This window comes from Chiloscyllium punctatum, chromosome 4 (genome assembly GCF_047496795.1).
Source record: "Chiloscyllium punctatum isolate Juve2018m chromosome 4, sChiPun1.3, whole genome shotgun sequence".
In the NCBI taxonomy this organism is placed as follows: domain Eukaryota; kingdom Metazoa; phylum Chordata; class Chondrichthyes; order Orectolobiformes; family Hemiscylliidae; genus Chiloscyllium; species Chiloscyllium punctatum.
In genome coordinates, this window is record NC_092742.1 from 97,196,809 (window position 1) to 97,213,311 (window position 16,503).

General features: G+C 45.0%; 1 protein-coding gene across 1 annotated transcript; it reads left to right on the forward strand.

Moving 5' to 3' along the window:
- The first annotated feature begins 11,638 nt into the window (after nucleotides 1-11,638).
- Nucleotides 11,639-15,552, forward strand: LOC140476001 (EEF1A lysine methyltransferase 3-like). Its single transcript, XM_072567904.1, has 3 exons — nucleotides 11,639-11,797; nucleotides 13,018-13,129; nucleotides 15,152-15,552. The coding sequence occupies exons 1-3, from the start codon at nucleotides 11,639-11,641 to the stop codon at nucleotides 15,550-15,552; spliced, it is 672 nt and encodes a 223-aa protein (XP_072424005.1).
- The last annotated feature ends 951 nt before the right edge of the window (nucleotides 15,553-16,503 follow it).

Here is a 16,503-nt window from a genome sequence, read left to right on the forward strand (position 1 = left end):
GCGTCCAAACTGGAACACACAAAAGATAAACAGAGAAGCTGTCTCGTTCAGTGTCTCTGGCCCTTTCAATCGAGTTAGCGTTCACATTATAATTTGCAGAAAAAAACTTTTGAAAGCTTGCATTCAAACTACACGTTGTTTAGCTGTACTACTCTAGAGTTCTGTGAGTCAGGCCAATCTCTTGGTAACTCAACCAGAGTTGTGCTTGCGTCCAATGTCCAACCTTTATCTTCTTTCACACGAATTCCAATAATCTGTCCAGATTTGAGCTACTAAGTCCTGTCATCATGGCAAATCCTTTGGTTAAATCACGCTGAAAGTTGTACTCTTCTCCAGTACGTGCTAACCGAAAGAGGTAGTGAAAGAGAATTAACCAACGTGATGGCCCGATGGTGAATGGCCTGTGCGCCGCAGTTTAACTGTTATCCACTCAATGCGCCGTCTTTGCAGCACGTACTGCAAAAGCTAACTCTGAAAAAAAATAAGCATTTGAAAGCAGCAATAAGCGTTGTGAAGTATTTACCGTTTTCAGATGATACCCAACTGACTCATTGTCGGTGTAAGATTGAAATGAGTGCGGATATGGAAAAACTAAAACCGTCTATATAATGCAATAAGATATGTCATGTGCAGTTCCTGTTCCGCTAAAGAGACAATGTTGATTGAAGCACTGGGCTAATAGCTGTTATTACAATGCTGTGGTTTGTTTCTCGGAGCACCGCCTGCATTTTCACACCCTCTCCTTGTAGTGCCACAAGCTTGATAGGGCAGTTTGTTTTTCTTTCAAGCACCTGGAACAACCAAGTCTCACAAAAGTATCAACTCCAGTTTGTACAATTACGTGCTTTCCTGTACCAATTGAATGAGCAGCACACAGTTTCACTTTTGCTTCTCGTAAAAACAGAAAACTGGTTGGTTCTCTGAAAGTCCGAATTTCAAATTTTCAATGATTTGGAGACGCCGGTGTTGGACGAGGTTAAAAATCTCGAAGTTAAAAATCACCAGGTCATAGTCTAACAGGTTCATTTGGAAGCGCTAGCTTTTGGAGCGCTGCTCCTTCCTGACAATCCGATGAAGGAGCAACGCTCCGAAATCTAGCGCTTCCTAATGAACCTGTTGGACTATAACCGAGTGTTGTGTGATCTTTAACAATTTTCCAATGTATATTTCAAAGAAAATAGGTGAAAGGATATGTGACAAACCCCGAATCCCTAGAGTCCAAACGCGTGAAGGTTAGGTGAATTGGCTGCGCTAAACTGCCCATCGTGCTCAGGGATGTGCAGGTTGGGTGAATTAACCATGGGAGATGCTGGGTTATGGGAACAGATTTGGGAGACCGGGTTGGGTTTGGGTGGGATGCTTTTCGGAAGGTCGGTGCGGCCTCGATGGGCCGAATGGCTTGCTTTTTCACTGTAGGGATTCTATGTTTCTTATGCTTGTGTGAAGCAAATGCTCCAATCAGGTTTTATTTCCAGAAAAGGGAAAGTTGTATCTGCTTCCTGGTGTAACGGTATTCGATTCGCTCTTTGCGCTATGTCTTAATGTTCGGTCTACTTTCAAGTTTAAATCTGGTTCCAACCCTGTACGCAAAGAGAGCATAATCCCGGCGCTTGAAGCAGGGACCATCAACAGGTAAGTTTGCTGTCAGACTCAAACCCAAAACAGGATATGACAACGCTTACTTGCATGAATTGAAGAACGGATATCAACGAAACCACCACCAGTGAATTCATGCGGGAACGAAGTACATAACCAGCTGGGTCTTGTGGTTCTGTGGCCATCTTCCTTCCCACCTCTCCACTCTCCGACCTATCACTTTCACCCCCATCTCCATCCACCTGTCGCACTCTCAGCGAGCTTCTCCCCGGCCCCATTCCCCTCCCTTTCATCTCTCCACCCCTTGGCCCACAAGCCTCACGCCTGATGAAGGACGTGTGCCCGAAGTGTGGACTCTCCTGCTCCTCGGATGCTGTCTGACCGGCTGTGTTTTTCCAGCATCGCATTCTTCGACTCTGACCTCCAGCGTCTGCCGTCCTCACTTTCTCCCTGCTCGTATTCCTAGCAACCAAGCAGGTTTCGCTCATCTCAAGCTCGTATCAATGTGGTGTTCATTTGTGAATGGTGGGATTGTGGTTCTAAGGTAAGCACACAGCGGGAATATCAGTAATCCCTTTTTGCCTGCCATATTTCAATATTACATCCGCTGTTTAAAAAAAAAATCAGCGTTTCACCAAATCCCCGTCGATCGTGGACTCTCTGTCCTCATGCCAGAAACACCAACCATGCTCCCAGTTCTTGCTCCAAGTTGCAGTAAGGAGATACTCCTGACCCTGGCATCAGACTGAGAAAGCAATATCTATTATCCCCACCACATTTCTCTGCGCAGGTTATTTGAATGGTCCTCTTTTGCCCCGTTCACGTGGCCACTTTGCTTACCTAACCTTGGGTCTGTGCACTCATCCGCACACAGCAAGAACCATGCACCCGTTGGATTTGGGCAAAGGCCAAGAACACCTTCATGTTTACATCTCAAGCTCATGACCTACCTGACTGACAGTCACGCGGACTTCTTCTTGATTAAATAAACCTAACCTGAATCGTGCAATCAAAAGAGAAAATGCTGGAAAATCTCAGCAAGTCTGGCAGCACCTGTAAGGAGAGAAAAGAGCTGACGTTTCGAGTCTAACTGACCCTTTGTCAAAGCTGGAGCGTGCAATCACCTTCTGGATTAAGTAGCTCTCCATCTCCCTGATAGTCCACAATGTCAGACCTCAGCTCTATGCTGAATTATCCCCAGTACGCAGACATTAATTCCAGAGGGGGGTGTTCAGTATTGGAGTGGTGTGCACAAATTCTCATTACATGCTCCAGTTGTCAAGCCCCCTGCATTTTCACGCATGCGCCTCCTTGCTTTGTTTGTTTGAGAAATTAAGCTGTATATGATTGATTGATTATCTTACAGAGTTTTGTTTTCTTTTTAAAGGAAATTCGCTTCATCCAGTTTATGTTATAGCAAGGCAACATTCAAGATTTACTTGTATTATGACCATTGCAGTTTTTGGATGTTTCAAAAGCAAAACCTCTCTCTGTTTCGAAACTGAATTTCCAGTCTCACCAAGTAGAAATTACTCAAGTAGAAAGTACTCACATACTAATTACCAGACAATATCAATCATCACAAACAATCCCACCATGTACTGATCCCTTTTTTATGCAATCCATTTATGGTCACTCCGTCCAGTCATCGGCTCCAAGATTAGACTTCCAGAAATGTAAGGAGGTTTTATGGATGACTTGAGAAAAGAGTGCTAGTCTGATCAATGCTTCCTGTTGGATTTAACCTCCCAGTCCTGAACATTGGCATCAAAGCCACACCACCTCCACAGCCAGCACACTTCTTAGGCATTCCTGATGAAGGACTTTTGCCCGAAATGTCAATTTTACTGCTCCTCGGATGCTGCCTGAACTGCTGTGTTTTTCCAACACCACTCTTATCTAGACACTGCTTCGTTTCACCATGCCTCAGTTAATCGTATCTACACTGCTGTTGCCTTTTGTCTTCACTATATCTACAGATGTCTGACCGGCCTCCCATCTTCAAACATCGGAACGTATCCTAAACCCTGCTGCCCATTTGTTAACTCTGAACAAGGCTCATTTAACGTGTCACCCCTGTACCTGATGACCTGTATTGCTTTCCAGCTGAGTATTGCTACAGTAAATAAAATGATACTTAAGTTACATGAACCGTGTACATGTTATCAAATTTCCTATCGTCGTGCCCTTCCCTATCTCTGGAACCTCCTTCATCTTTAAATCCATTATAAAGACAAGTTAGATATATCGATAAGTTATTTACAGATAACTTATCTAGGCGCTTCCATTTCTGATCGCTGGTGTATCCCAACTTTCATTTCTCAATGAACACCGGAAAAAAACTGCGGATGCTGTAAATCAGAAACAAAGCTCAGCAGATCTGGCAGGATCTGTGCAGAGACATCAAAGTTAACATTTCGGGTCCGGTGACCCTTCCTCAGGTTTTCATGCTGAAGATAAGATGTGGGGAGGGGCAAGCAGGAAACGATACGTGGGGATAGAGACGAAAGAGAGAGAAGGATACTTGGACAGACAAACAAGTCGATAATGATCTGGCTGAGAGGGTGAATAGTTGTTAATGGAGACTGTTAGTGGCTAACAATGGGTAGTGTGCAATGGCAGACTACGTGATAACAAGGCTTGGTGTGTGGGGTTAGAGGTGAGGACAGGGGTAAAAATTATTGAACTCGATATTGAGTCCAGAGGGCTGTAGCTGGAGCACTGCATGAAGGATGAGACAGAGGTGTTGGTCAGGAAGTAGGGTGGTGTGTTTAAAGTGGCAAGCAGCTGGAAGTTGGCGGGATTTTCTTTTTCCAGGCTGAACCTAGATGTTCCTGTGACACGATCACCCAGTCATCGCTTTGTTTCCCCAATGCGGAGGAGACCATATCGTGAGCAGCGAATGCAGGAGACTGGATTCTGAGAAAAGTAGCTAAAGTGCTGCTTCACTTGGAAGGCACGTTTGGGCCCTTGGATACTGAGGTGGGAGGAAGTAAATGGGTAGGTGTTGCACCTTCGGCGGTTGCAGGGAAAGGTGCCGTGGGGCTGTGGAGGTGTATTGGGAGTGAAGGAAGAATGGGCCAGAGTGCCCTAGAGAGAACAGTCGCTGCGGAAGGACAAGGGAGGGGAGGGGAATGTATGTCTGATGGCGGCATCTCGTTGGAGGTGACAAAAATGACGGCTGATGATATTCCGGATGCTCATAGAGTCATAGAGATGTACAGCATGCAAACAGACCCTTCGGTCCATGCCGACTAGATATCCCAACCCAATCTAGTCCCATCTGCCAGCACCTGGCCCATATCCCTCCAAACCCTTCCTATTCATATACCCATCCAAATGCCTCTTAAATGTTGCAATTGTACCAGCCTCCACCACATCCTCGGGCAGTTCATTCCATACACGTACCACCCTCTGTGTGAAAAAGTTGCCTCTTAGGTCTCTTTTATATCTTTCCCCTCTCACCCTAAACCTATGCCCTCCCGGTCTGACTCCCCGATCCCAGGGAAAAGACTTTGTCTATTTATCCTATCCATGCCCCTCACAATTTTGTAAACCTCCATAACGTCACCCCTCAGCCTCCGACGCTCCAGGGAAAATAGCCCCAGCTTGTTCAGCCTCTCCCTGTAGCTCAGAACCTCCAACCCTGGCAACATCCTTGTAAATCTTTTCTGAACCCTTTCAAGTTTCACAACATCTTTCCAATAGGAAGGAGACCAGAATTGCACGTAATATTCCAACAGTAGCCTAACCAATGTCCTGTACAGCCACAACATGACCTCCCAACTCCTTTATCAATACTCTGACCAATAAAGGAGAGCATACCAAACGCCTTCTTCACTATCATATCTACCTGTAACTCCACTTTCAAGGAGCTATGAACCTGCACTCCAAGGTCACTTTGTTCAGCAACACTCCCTAGGACCTTCCCATTAAGTGCATAATAGCTTATTCAATGGTCGATTGAGTTACCAGGCTTTTCCTGCTATCCAACAGTTTTTGCATGATGCACTCTTAATTTTTGTAAAATAAAGAAGCGCAGATGCTAGAGATCTGAAACCAACAAAACATAAATTGCTGGAGAAAGTCAGCATGCCTGACAACATCTGTGGAAAAAAAGATGGAGCTAGTGTTTCAAATCTGGTAATCCTCCATCCATATTTGATTAACTCATAGATCACCTGTGTTTTTGTTACGTCAATAAGTAGCGACTTCAATAAATTAGCACTTTTTTTAAAATTGAGAATTTATGAAAATGGACTTATGATGAGTCTCACCTTCCAAATCAAAGTTGGAAATGTTGAGCTGTAGGAGCCCAGTCAATAAGCACTCCCTACTGGCCCACTGGTACCGAGGCTGGGACTGTTGATCATTTGTAAAGAGTGATTATAATTCACAATAAGGTTTCTTATGGTGCAGTGATATTGTCCCTATCCATGGACTGGGAGGTCTGTGTTCAAGTCCCACCTGCTCCAGGGGTGTGTAATAGCATCTCTGGACAGGTTGATTAGAAACATCGGTTAAGTTACGAAACAAAAGTTATACCTTACGTGCCCCTACCTCTGACCTGCATTACAGCATCTCTGAACATCTGAACAGTTCTGCTAGCATGCGGAATGTTTCAGAGAAAATCTCTGGGACACACGCACCAATCAGCCTCACCGCCCTGTGGCCAAAAACTTCAACTCCCCCTCCCACTCCACCAAAGACATGCATGTCCTGTGCCTCCTCCACTGCCAAATTCTAGCCTGGAGGAAGAACATCTTATCTTCCACCTTGGGATCCTCCAACCACACGAGATCACAGTCGATTTCACCAGTTTCCTCATCTCCCCTGCCCCCACCTCATCCCAGATCCAACAGCCCCAAGTCAGCATCGCATTCTTGAAAGGTCCTACCTGTCCATTTTCCTTCCCATCTATCCATTCCAACTTATCACCATCACCCTGACCTTCTATCTATCTCATTCCCAGCTCCCTTCCCCCAGCCCTGCATCCCCCCCCACTCCCATTTATCTCTCAGCTCCCTTGGGCACCACCATCCACTCCCCCATGTCCCCCAACCCCCACATTCCTGATGAAGACCATATGCTCAAAACATCGACTCTCCTGCTGCTCGGATGCTGCCTGACCTGCTGTTGTTTTTCCAGGGCCACATTTTTTGACAGCATCTCTGAACAGGTTGGTTAGAAATTTTTTATAGTTCGTGATAGATATGAAGAGCAACACCTGAATCTACCGCTGATCCCAAGCTAACGTGTGTGAACTGAAAAGACAATGAACAAAGTGTCAACAGTGAGAGAGATAATAGTGACATCCAAACAAAGCGAGTGTCTGCTGTCAAAACAAGGACGTGCAAACCCCAATTATCCACATTAAACCAGCTATCAATTATGGTAACAGATATTAAAACCCTTCCATGATAACATTTAGGGGCAGCACGGTGGCTCAGTAGTTAGCACAGCGCCAGGGACCCAGGTTCGATTCCAGCCTCAGGCAACTGTCTGTGTGGAGTTTGCACATTCTCCCCATGTCTGCTGGGTTTCCTCCGGGTGCTCCGGTTTCCTCCCACAGTCCAAAGATGTGCAGGTCAGGTGAATTGGCCATGCTAAATTGCCCACAGTGTTAAGTCAGAAGGAAAGGAGTCTGGGTGGGTTAATCTTTGGAGGGTTGGTGTGGACTTTTGGGCTGAAGGGCCTGTTTCCACACTATAGGGGAATCTAATCTAATTAAGTATTGCAGTCAGTAGCGCTGGGAATTATTTAGCCTCTTGATATCTCATATCTGGTTTGAGGGAATTTCAGGATGGTTCGTGGACATATTTCTTCACTTAACACCGCCAAAACCTTTAGTTGTGTCCCTTTTGTGTGATAAATGTCTTCATCAAACATATCAACAGAAATCTTGCAGCTAGGAAGAATTACTGCCTTTGCTGTTTGAATTCATGTATCTCTGGACATCGGAATGCATCTGGGAAAATTAACAAACAGTGAAATTCACAACTGTTTGGGTGAAGTTCACAGCACAGAAGCAGAGAAGTGTATTCTTTTTAAGTGGGACCTACAGAAGGTCTGCAGTAGTGAGTAGAGTGGGTTCTTTCATGATTATGTTTTTTGAGATATATCTCTTGATTAAACTTAAAATACGAGCCATAACTATTAATTTAACGTGGGGCAGTGCTTTGTAGAGGAATAAGATGGTGTTATTTTCTGGGTCTGGAGATTGTGAAGGAGCAGAAATGGCATTTGGTAGAGTGATATGTGCTTCTTGTCAGATGTGGGAGTTTGGGAATTTGTTAAGTTTGTACAAGACAATTTTCTGCTTCAGTATGTGGATGTTCCTACTAGAGAAGGTGCAAAACTTGACCTACTCTTGGGCACTAAGGCAGGGCAGGTGACTGAGGTGTCAGTGGGGAGCACTTTGAGACCAGCAAACATAATTCTATTAGATTTAAAATAATGATGGAAAAAGATAGACCAGATCTAAAAATTGAAGTTCTAAATTAGAGAAAGGCCAATTTTGATGGTATTAGGCAAGAACTTTCAAAAGCTGATTGGGGGCAGATGTTCACAGGTAAAGGGATGGCTGGAAAATGGGAAGCCTTCAGAAATGAGATAACGGGAATCCAAAGGAAGTATATTCCTGTTAAGGAGAAAGGAAAGGCTGTTAGGCATTGCGAATGCTGGATGACTAAAGAAATTGAGGGTTTCGTTAAGAAACAGAAGGAAGCATATGTAAGGAATAGACAGGATAGATTGAGTGAATCCTTAGAAGAGTATAAAGGCAGTACGAGTATACTTAAGAGGGAAATCAGGAGGGCAAAAAAGGGACATGAGATAGCTTTGGCAAATAGAGTTAAGGAGAAAACAAAGGATTTTTACAAATACTTTAAGGACAAAAGGATAACTAGGGAGAGAATAGAGCCCCTCGAAGATCAGCAAGGTGGCCTTTGTGTGGAGCCGCAGAAAATGGGGGAGATACTAAACGAGTATTTTGCATCAATATTTACTGTGGAAAAGGATATGGAAGATATAGAAAGTAGTGAAATAGATGGTGACACTTTGCAAAATGTCCATATTACAGAGGAGGAAGTACTGGATGTCTTGAAACGGGCAAAGGTGGATAAATCCCCAGGACCTGATCAGGTGTACCCGAGAACTCTGTGGGAAGCTAGAGAAGTGATTGCTGGGCCTCTTACTGAGATATTTGTATCATCAATAGTCACAGGTGAGGTGCCGGAAGACTGGAGTTTGGCAAACATTGCACCACTGCTTAAGAAAGGTGGTAAGGACAAGCCAGGGAACTACAGACCAGTGAGCCTGACGTTAGTGGTGGACAAGTTTTTGGAGGGAATCCTGAGGGATAGGATGTACATGTATTTGGATTGCCCATTTGGAAAGGCAAGGACGGAATAGGAATAGTCACTATGGCTTTGTGCATGGGAAATCATGTCACAAATATGATTGAGCTTTTTGAAAAAGTAACAAAGAGGATTGATGAGGGCAGAGTGGTAGATGTGATCTATGTGGACTTCAGTAAGGTGTTCGACAAGGTTCGTTATGGGAGACTGATTAGCAAGGTTAGATTTCAATGAATAAAGGGAGAACTAGTCATTTGGATACAGAACTGGCTCAAAGGTAGAAGGAAGACGGTGGAGGGTTGTTTTTCAGACTGGAGGCCTGCGACCAGTGGAGTGGTTGAGATATCTGGTTGGCATGGATGGGTTGGACTGAAGGGTCTGTTTCTATGCTGTACATCTCTATGACTCTATAACTGAGCACCCAGTACTGAGGAAAGGAAAAGCAGATTGCAGTACTGAAGTGCACGTGATCCAGTACAGGTGACTCAATACTGAGCTGCATCTTTCAAAATCGATGTCTCTATTTATAATGCTGAGTATCTGGCATGTGGTGTCAACCGCTTTCTGAACTTGCCCTTTCAGCTTTAATGCAGGGTGCACATATACCCGCAGCTCCTTGTTTGCTCGCCCAGTTCAGAATGGCACTTAGTCATAGAGATGTGCAACATGGAAACAGACCCTTCGGTCCAACCCGTCCATGCTGACCAGATATCCCAACCCAATCTAGTCCCACCTGCCAGCACCCAGCCCATATCCCTCCAAACTCTTCCTATTCATATACCCATCCAAATGGCTTTCAAATGGTGCAATTGTGCCAGCCTCAACCACTTCCTCTGACAGCTCATTCCATACACGTATCACCTTCTGTGTGAAAACGATGCCCCTTAAGTCTATTTTATATCTTTCCCCTCTCACCTTAAACCTATGCCCTTTCGTTTGGACTCCCCGACGCCAGGGAAAAAATTCTGTCTATTTATCCTATCCATGTCCCTCATACTTGTTATTTCCCATCGTGTTTCCCCACTCTTCCCAAAATGTATCACCTTCCCCTTTTCTTCTCTCTGTCGCCTTCAAATCTACTACCACCTCGTCATAGTTCTCAATGCTCCCATGGTTTCTTTTTTTTAATCATCTGCAAAATTTGTAATTGCGCCTTGGAGCGGCCAATCTAAGTCAGTGTTATATGCAGACTTGACTCTAATCAAGAAATGTATTGTTCCTGTTCCCAAACCCTCTGAATAAAAATGCGTGTGTCCCTGCAGTACCGAAACTCAATGTTCACCACTTCTGCACATTGCCTTTTGTGACTCAATCATGCGGCACATATCGCAAAGTACACGGAAAGTCGCAGTATAACGCTAGCGTTTATTGTCAGGACACTGTGTTCGGTACGTCCCTTCACCCGCACCACTTCCATTCTAGTAATCTATATTTTAATGCCTTTCATGGCCATCCCTGGTTCCAATCTCCAGACCGTCCAATCATACGTTTTACCTTCTCAGTAGAACTCCGAGCGTGCCAGAATAAAAGCGTTCTGTTCTCCCCGCTTCAGACAGGAAACTAACAAACGGGCTCCAAAAATAAAGGACAAATTGTTGCTTTCGTTGGCCTTCAAGCTTCAGTCGCTCCCATCTGCGCTGTGCTTGAGCTTTCTTTTTTGATTGGAAGACACATGGCTTCATCGTCCGTTTCCCCACACTTCTTCCTGGGCCCTTCCCCGTCATCTGGCCTGAAAAGGAAGTCATTGGCACTGCTTCCTGGTTGAGGGCTGACTGTATCTGACCATAAACATTGAAGAACATTGCAGGAGAGCTGCGTGCATTAGTCCCCACATGCTGTGAGCTTATCTTTATAATGGATAGTTGCGACCGCGCATTGCTCTCCCATCTTTTCCTAACAACTGGACTCTCTTCATGTTTCATATGACGTCCCTTTCTTGCGTTTTTAATTGTGATCAGAGTGTTGAGATAATCGTTAACAACAAAGAATCCAGTTGAACCTGCACAAAGATTCTACAAAGTTAAAAATCACACAACACCAGGTTATAGTCCAACAGGTTTAATTGGAAGCACGAGATGAATGACCGTCGCTCCGAAAGCTAGTGTGCTTCCAATTAAACCTGTTGGACTATAACCTGGTGTTGTATGATTTTTAACTTTGTCCATCCCAGTCCAACACCGGCATCTCCAAAAGATTCAACAGACTGACCAATAAAATTCTGCTAAGTTAAAACGGGCTCCAAAAATCTTTCCTGCTCCTTGGATGCTGCCAGACCTGCTGTGCTTTTCCAGCACCACTCTAATCTATGACTCCCACCCCCCGCCAAAAATAAAATTCTGCTGACTGCCGCCACCGCTTCCCGGTGACTGTAAAACCGATCCGGGCCACTTTTGATTGTGAAACGTCGCTGAGCCATCCCAATGCTCTCCCCTCCATCCTCACCGTGACTCATGTTAAGTTAGCCATGTTGCTCGAGGAAGCTTGTCTGCAACAATTGCCCGGACAGCGGGAGTGACTGCGTTTCATTGGCTGTGAAGACTTCTGGGGAACTACAGTGGGGCTATATAAATGCAAACTCATCCGCGACCAGAAATCTCCACTCCTGCTGCCGGACAGAATCCCGCCGCCGTTCCCGAAGGGGCAGAAGAATTCCAGAGGAAGTTCTTTGGGGAATAAAAAAGAACATGACTTACGCCTGGAGAGTGGACGATGTGGCGAGAGACGAAGCTGGCGCCTCAATTTCCATCGTATACGAGAATAAATACGAGTTCTGCGGATACAGCCTCAGAATCTCTCGATTCATCAATGCTAACCTCGGCTTTTCTGCTTATGTCTGGGAAGCTGTAAGTCAAAGGGAAGATTAAAATGCAGGCAGAGCCGCCTCTGTGTCACGTCTTGAGTGTCAGCATCTGTTACAATGTTGCTGGGGCAGTTTGTGGAGGCGTTCAGCCGCTCTTCCTTGTCTGAAATAACCGCCCGGATTTGGGGGATACATCAGCAATCTGTCCCATTTTTGTCCACACCACGGTCGTTACCGGGACTGGAGGGTTTGAGTAATAAGCAGAGTCTGCATGGGCTGGAACTCTTTCTTTTTACCCCTGGAGCGTTGGATGCTGAGGGATGACCTTACCGAGGTTTATAAAATCATGAGGTGGGATATGGATAAGGTGATGGGCCAAGCCCTTTTGCCCAGGCTACGGGGATCTAGAGGGCATAAGTTTAAAATGAGAGGGGGGAAATTTGAAAGGGTCCTGAGAGGGCAACGTTTTTCTTGCGTTAAGTGGAAAGAGTCCCTAGAGGAACTCATAGAGGCGAGTACAATAGCAATGTTTAAAGGGCACTTAGACAGGTGCATACATCCGTAAAGGTGCAGAGATATGGGGAAAATGCAGCAAAATGAGACTAGTTTAGTTTAGGAAACTAGGCTGGCATGGACCAGTTGGGCCGAAGGGTCCGTAACCGTAATGTACGACGATAGTTTAATTGGGTCATGCGTTTCCAAGTCCTATCCAGGCAGCCCAGTGTGTATCTGACAGGAATCCCGGGTTCACTCAGGAGCTGTGTGAAACGAGGTGAATAATCTGCCCTTGTTCCTATCAAAGGGGTGTGTTTTGGTCTTGCAATTCCCCGCCCCAAACCCCACTCCCCTCCCACGAAGTGGACCCCATCCTTCTGGAGGGGTTCACATCAGGGGAAGATTCATTGGTTGATATTTAAAGAAGGATTTCAAGCTGCAAGGACCACCCAGGGCCGGCGTCTTTCACTTTTTTGACGCTCGGTGCCACAACCCCATTTGTTACTTTGGGGCTTTGGGAGTGGTGGCAGAGGATGGTGATACGGGGGAAGGGACGGGGCCGGAGCGGGTGGAGATCCACCCTTGCTCCTGGAAGGTGCTGAATCAGCAATCCTGGGGCACGCGTACATTCGAGGTGTGACCCTATGAGTCTTCCTTCCCCTCCTCGGTTGGCGATGGAAGGGAGGCTGGTGTTGTTTAAGTGACGATCAACAACTGGCTTTGCGATCCGTGTGTTTCGCTTCTAAGGCACGTGTTCCACATTTTCAGGGTGTTGCCCTGTGCCAGTACTTTCAGAAGGAGAAGATCAACTTCACTGGCAAGAAGGTGATTGAGCTGGGATCGGGGACCGGAATCGTAGGGATTTTAGCGACTTTACTCGGTAAGTGGCAGAAACCGCACGACTGTTAATATCAAACTCAAGATTAGAGTGGTGCTGGAAAAGCACAGTGGGCCAGGCAGCATCCGAGGAGCAGGAAAATCGACGTTTCGGGCAAAAGCCTTGTTAATAAAAGACGCTAATCGGGACCATAATGACACTGTTGTATCTGCTGGGCAGTGTGACCATTCTAACACTCATAGATGACTGAGATATGATACCGGTTAAACTCCCTTGCCATTGGTAAACATGTATATGGAAGGTATAGGGGGGATATCAGGGGTAGGTTCTCTACCCAGAGTGTGGTGGGGGCATGCAATGCACTGTCTGTGTGAGGGGCAGAGTCAGAATCATTGGCGACCTTTAAGTGGCAATTGGATAGGTACATGGATAGGTGCTTAAGCTAGGACAAATGTTCAGCACAACATCGTGGGCCGAAGGGCCTGTTCTGTGCTGTATTGTTCTATGTTTTATGTTCTATGGATTGAGAGGCCTGTTTTGCCTCTGCTGAAAATCTTAGAATTTAAAGTCGGATTTTCAGCCCTGAAACCTTTCCTGTATGACATGCCCATAGGGAATTTTTCACCGCTGGAAATGATCTGCTGACTCTGCACAAAGCAATCTAACCTCACATTAATCCCACCACCCAAATCAGAGTACCAGCGTGACCACATATCGCTTCAAGTAGACGGCAAGCAGACCCTTTCACTGCCTGCCGGTGTGAAGATTTCTGGAAGCAGGGGCGTTTTGCATTTATCTCGCCTTGCTGCAGTCCTTGGGGACTCCCTAAGCATCTCTACAGACACATCTGCGGGTTTTGTCCCACTTTTGCGGACAGGTCTCCTGCACTTATCGCTAATTTATCGCGAACTCACTGGTGTTGGCTGAGGGAAGAGCGTAGATGATGGTTCAGGGATGTTTGACCACAGATAGCAGCCTGGATGATTCTACACTCACCTGAAGTGGTCGTGCTGGTCGTATCTATGTATCATGCTGTTAGATCTTTATGTCACATGACCCGGCTAATTTCTTGTTGGTAGTTATTCGCCTGTTTCATGTGAGTGAAGTTGTGAGATGCTGCACCTGTCTGTCTTTGAGGCTGTCAACGCAAGAGACATGTTTCCACTTCGGCCTATGAATAGATAGCGTCACTCAGGCTTGGAAGTAAATGTGGCTTTCACTGGTAAAACATTTGCATGCACTTCAGGTAAATTGAGGTAAATATTAAGGTAAATGCATAAACGACCGCAGGCGCTGCAATAATGATAGGAGGCGCCGAAAATTTCCACCAGGTCTAACAGCAAACTTGCACAGGGAACCATTTCGACTTTCAAGCCCATGAAGTTTCAGTCGTTGACGAACCAGCTGAAGATATTGGGCCGACGACATTGCTGTAAGGAGCTTCTCCAGTGATGTCCTTGAACTGAGATAATTGAACTCTAATAACTCCAACTTTGAGCCAGGTGTGACTTCATGCAATAGAAGGTTTTTCCCCCCATTCCCGTTGACTCAGTTTTTGTTTGGGTTCTTTAATGCCAACGTAATGCTGCCTTGATGTCAAAGGCAGTCACCATCACTGTTCCTCTGGAATTCAGTTCTGTTGCCCTTGTTTGGACCAACGCTGCAATGATGGCAGGAGTTGAGTGTCCTTGGCAGAACCAGAACTTGTTTGTCAACGACCTGCTGATTCCTCTGTAATTCTAGTTTAATGACTCCTTCTATCACTTTGTTGATGAGCAAGCATAGACTAATAAAGAGAAATCTGCAAACAGCGGTGGGGCTTTAGTAGAACTACATAACGGTTGTTGTCTTCATGAGGGATAGGATGCAAAATGAGAGTTTGCCCGGTAAATACAGGCTATCAGCACCAGGTAAAATAACAAGGCATAAAGCTACCTGGCACTGCAGGTGGGCATTATTTAGTGATAATTCCTTTTAGAGTGTCGCCTTTTGCCTCCTTATCACAACGTAGAAGCAGTAATCGATGGCAAACCATTTAAGGGAATCTATTTTTTTTCTTTTCAGGTGGAGATGTAACCATGACAGATAAACCAAACATCCTGAAGCAAATTGAAAACAATGTTTCTATCAATATTCCCACTGCCTGCCAACATCGTGTGAAAGTTCGTGCCCTGACATGGGGTGAAGACCAAACTAAATTTCCGACTGCCTACGACATCATACTCGGTTCGGATATTGTTTACAGCTCAGTTTCCTACCCGGCATTATTAGAAACATTTCGCTATCTCGCTCGGCAAGGGGCCACGATTTACCTCGCTACTGAAATACGAAAGAGTAACGATTCTACCTACTTCCACGAAAAACTCCTGCCTCGATATTTTAACTGCCAGGTGGTTGAAAGTTTACAGACGAAAAGCGTCATTGTGTGCAAACTGAGCAAACTTAGTACACCTCCTGAGGATTGATTCCCAAAGACTGAAAACCACTGGGTGCAGAGCATACTGCCCAGTTTGAAAGGACCCCCGTCAATGTTCTCCAGTCTTTATTGCTCCACCATTTAACTTTTAACGCTTGCTTATAAATATTTTTGTAACAATTCTTGACTAATTTAGTAATGTGTATTATACTGTACCATATATGGTCAATAAAAAAGTTGTACTATTTCAATTCCACCTTAAAACTATATGCAACTTTTAAATCCCCATTTAAAAAACAAGTGGATATTCAAATGCATGTAATGATAACTATAAATACAATCCAGTATTATTTCTTCCTAGCATGGAATTTATTTGTCTCAATCTTCAAAGAAAATTCATCTAGAACCCAGCCTTTTCATTAATCTTGATATGTGTCAGTGTGGACATGCTTCTTAGCAGTGATACAAATGATGCATAAATTCATCTTTATTAGCATAATTGACATGTCAATTTCTTCATTAATGCGCCACTTCTTTTCCATCCACCTACCACTGCCTTTTGAAAAGTCTGCAGAAATAGTCAATACTCAGTTTGAGATTATGCCCAAACCATTGTGTCCGTTTCTGCCATGTACCCTGACTTCCCTGGTAGCAAATCTTTTCAGATATATCAACCATATGCATTTGTACTTGGGAAATCCTGTCTCACAAACATGATTAAGTTTTTTGAGGAAGTTACAAAGAGGATTGATGATTGAAGAGTGGTAGATGTGATCTATTTGGACTTCAGTCATGCGTTGGACAAGGTTCCCCAAGGGAGACTGGTTAGCAAAGTTAGATTGCATGGAATGCAGGGATAATTAGCCATTTGGATACAGAACTGGCTCAAAGGTAGAAGACAGAGGGTGGTGGTGGAGGGTTCTTTTTCAGACTGGAGGCCTGTGACCAGTGGAGTGCCACCTGTGGGTCCACTACTTTCCATAATTTATATAAATGATTT

What these genes read in the sequence shown, in the direction of transcription:
- LOC140476001 (XM_072567904.1), top strand. Translation starts at nt 11,639, where the DNA reads ATGACTTACGCCTGGAGAGTGGACGATGTGGCGAGAGACGAAGCTGGC. An exon ending in CTGCTTATGTCTGGGAAGCT is followed by an intron (nt 11,798 to 13,017) that starts GTAAGTCAAAGG and finishes CCACATTTTCAG; the next exon opens with GGTGTTGCCCTGTGCCAGTA. An exon ending in GATTTTAGCGACTTTACTCG is followed by an intron (nt 13,130 to 15,151) that starts GTAAGTGGCAGA and finishes TTTTCTTTTCAG; the next exon opens with GTGGAGATGTAACCATGACA.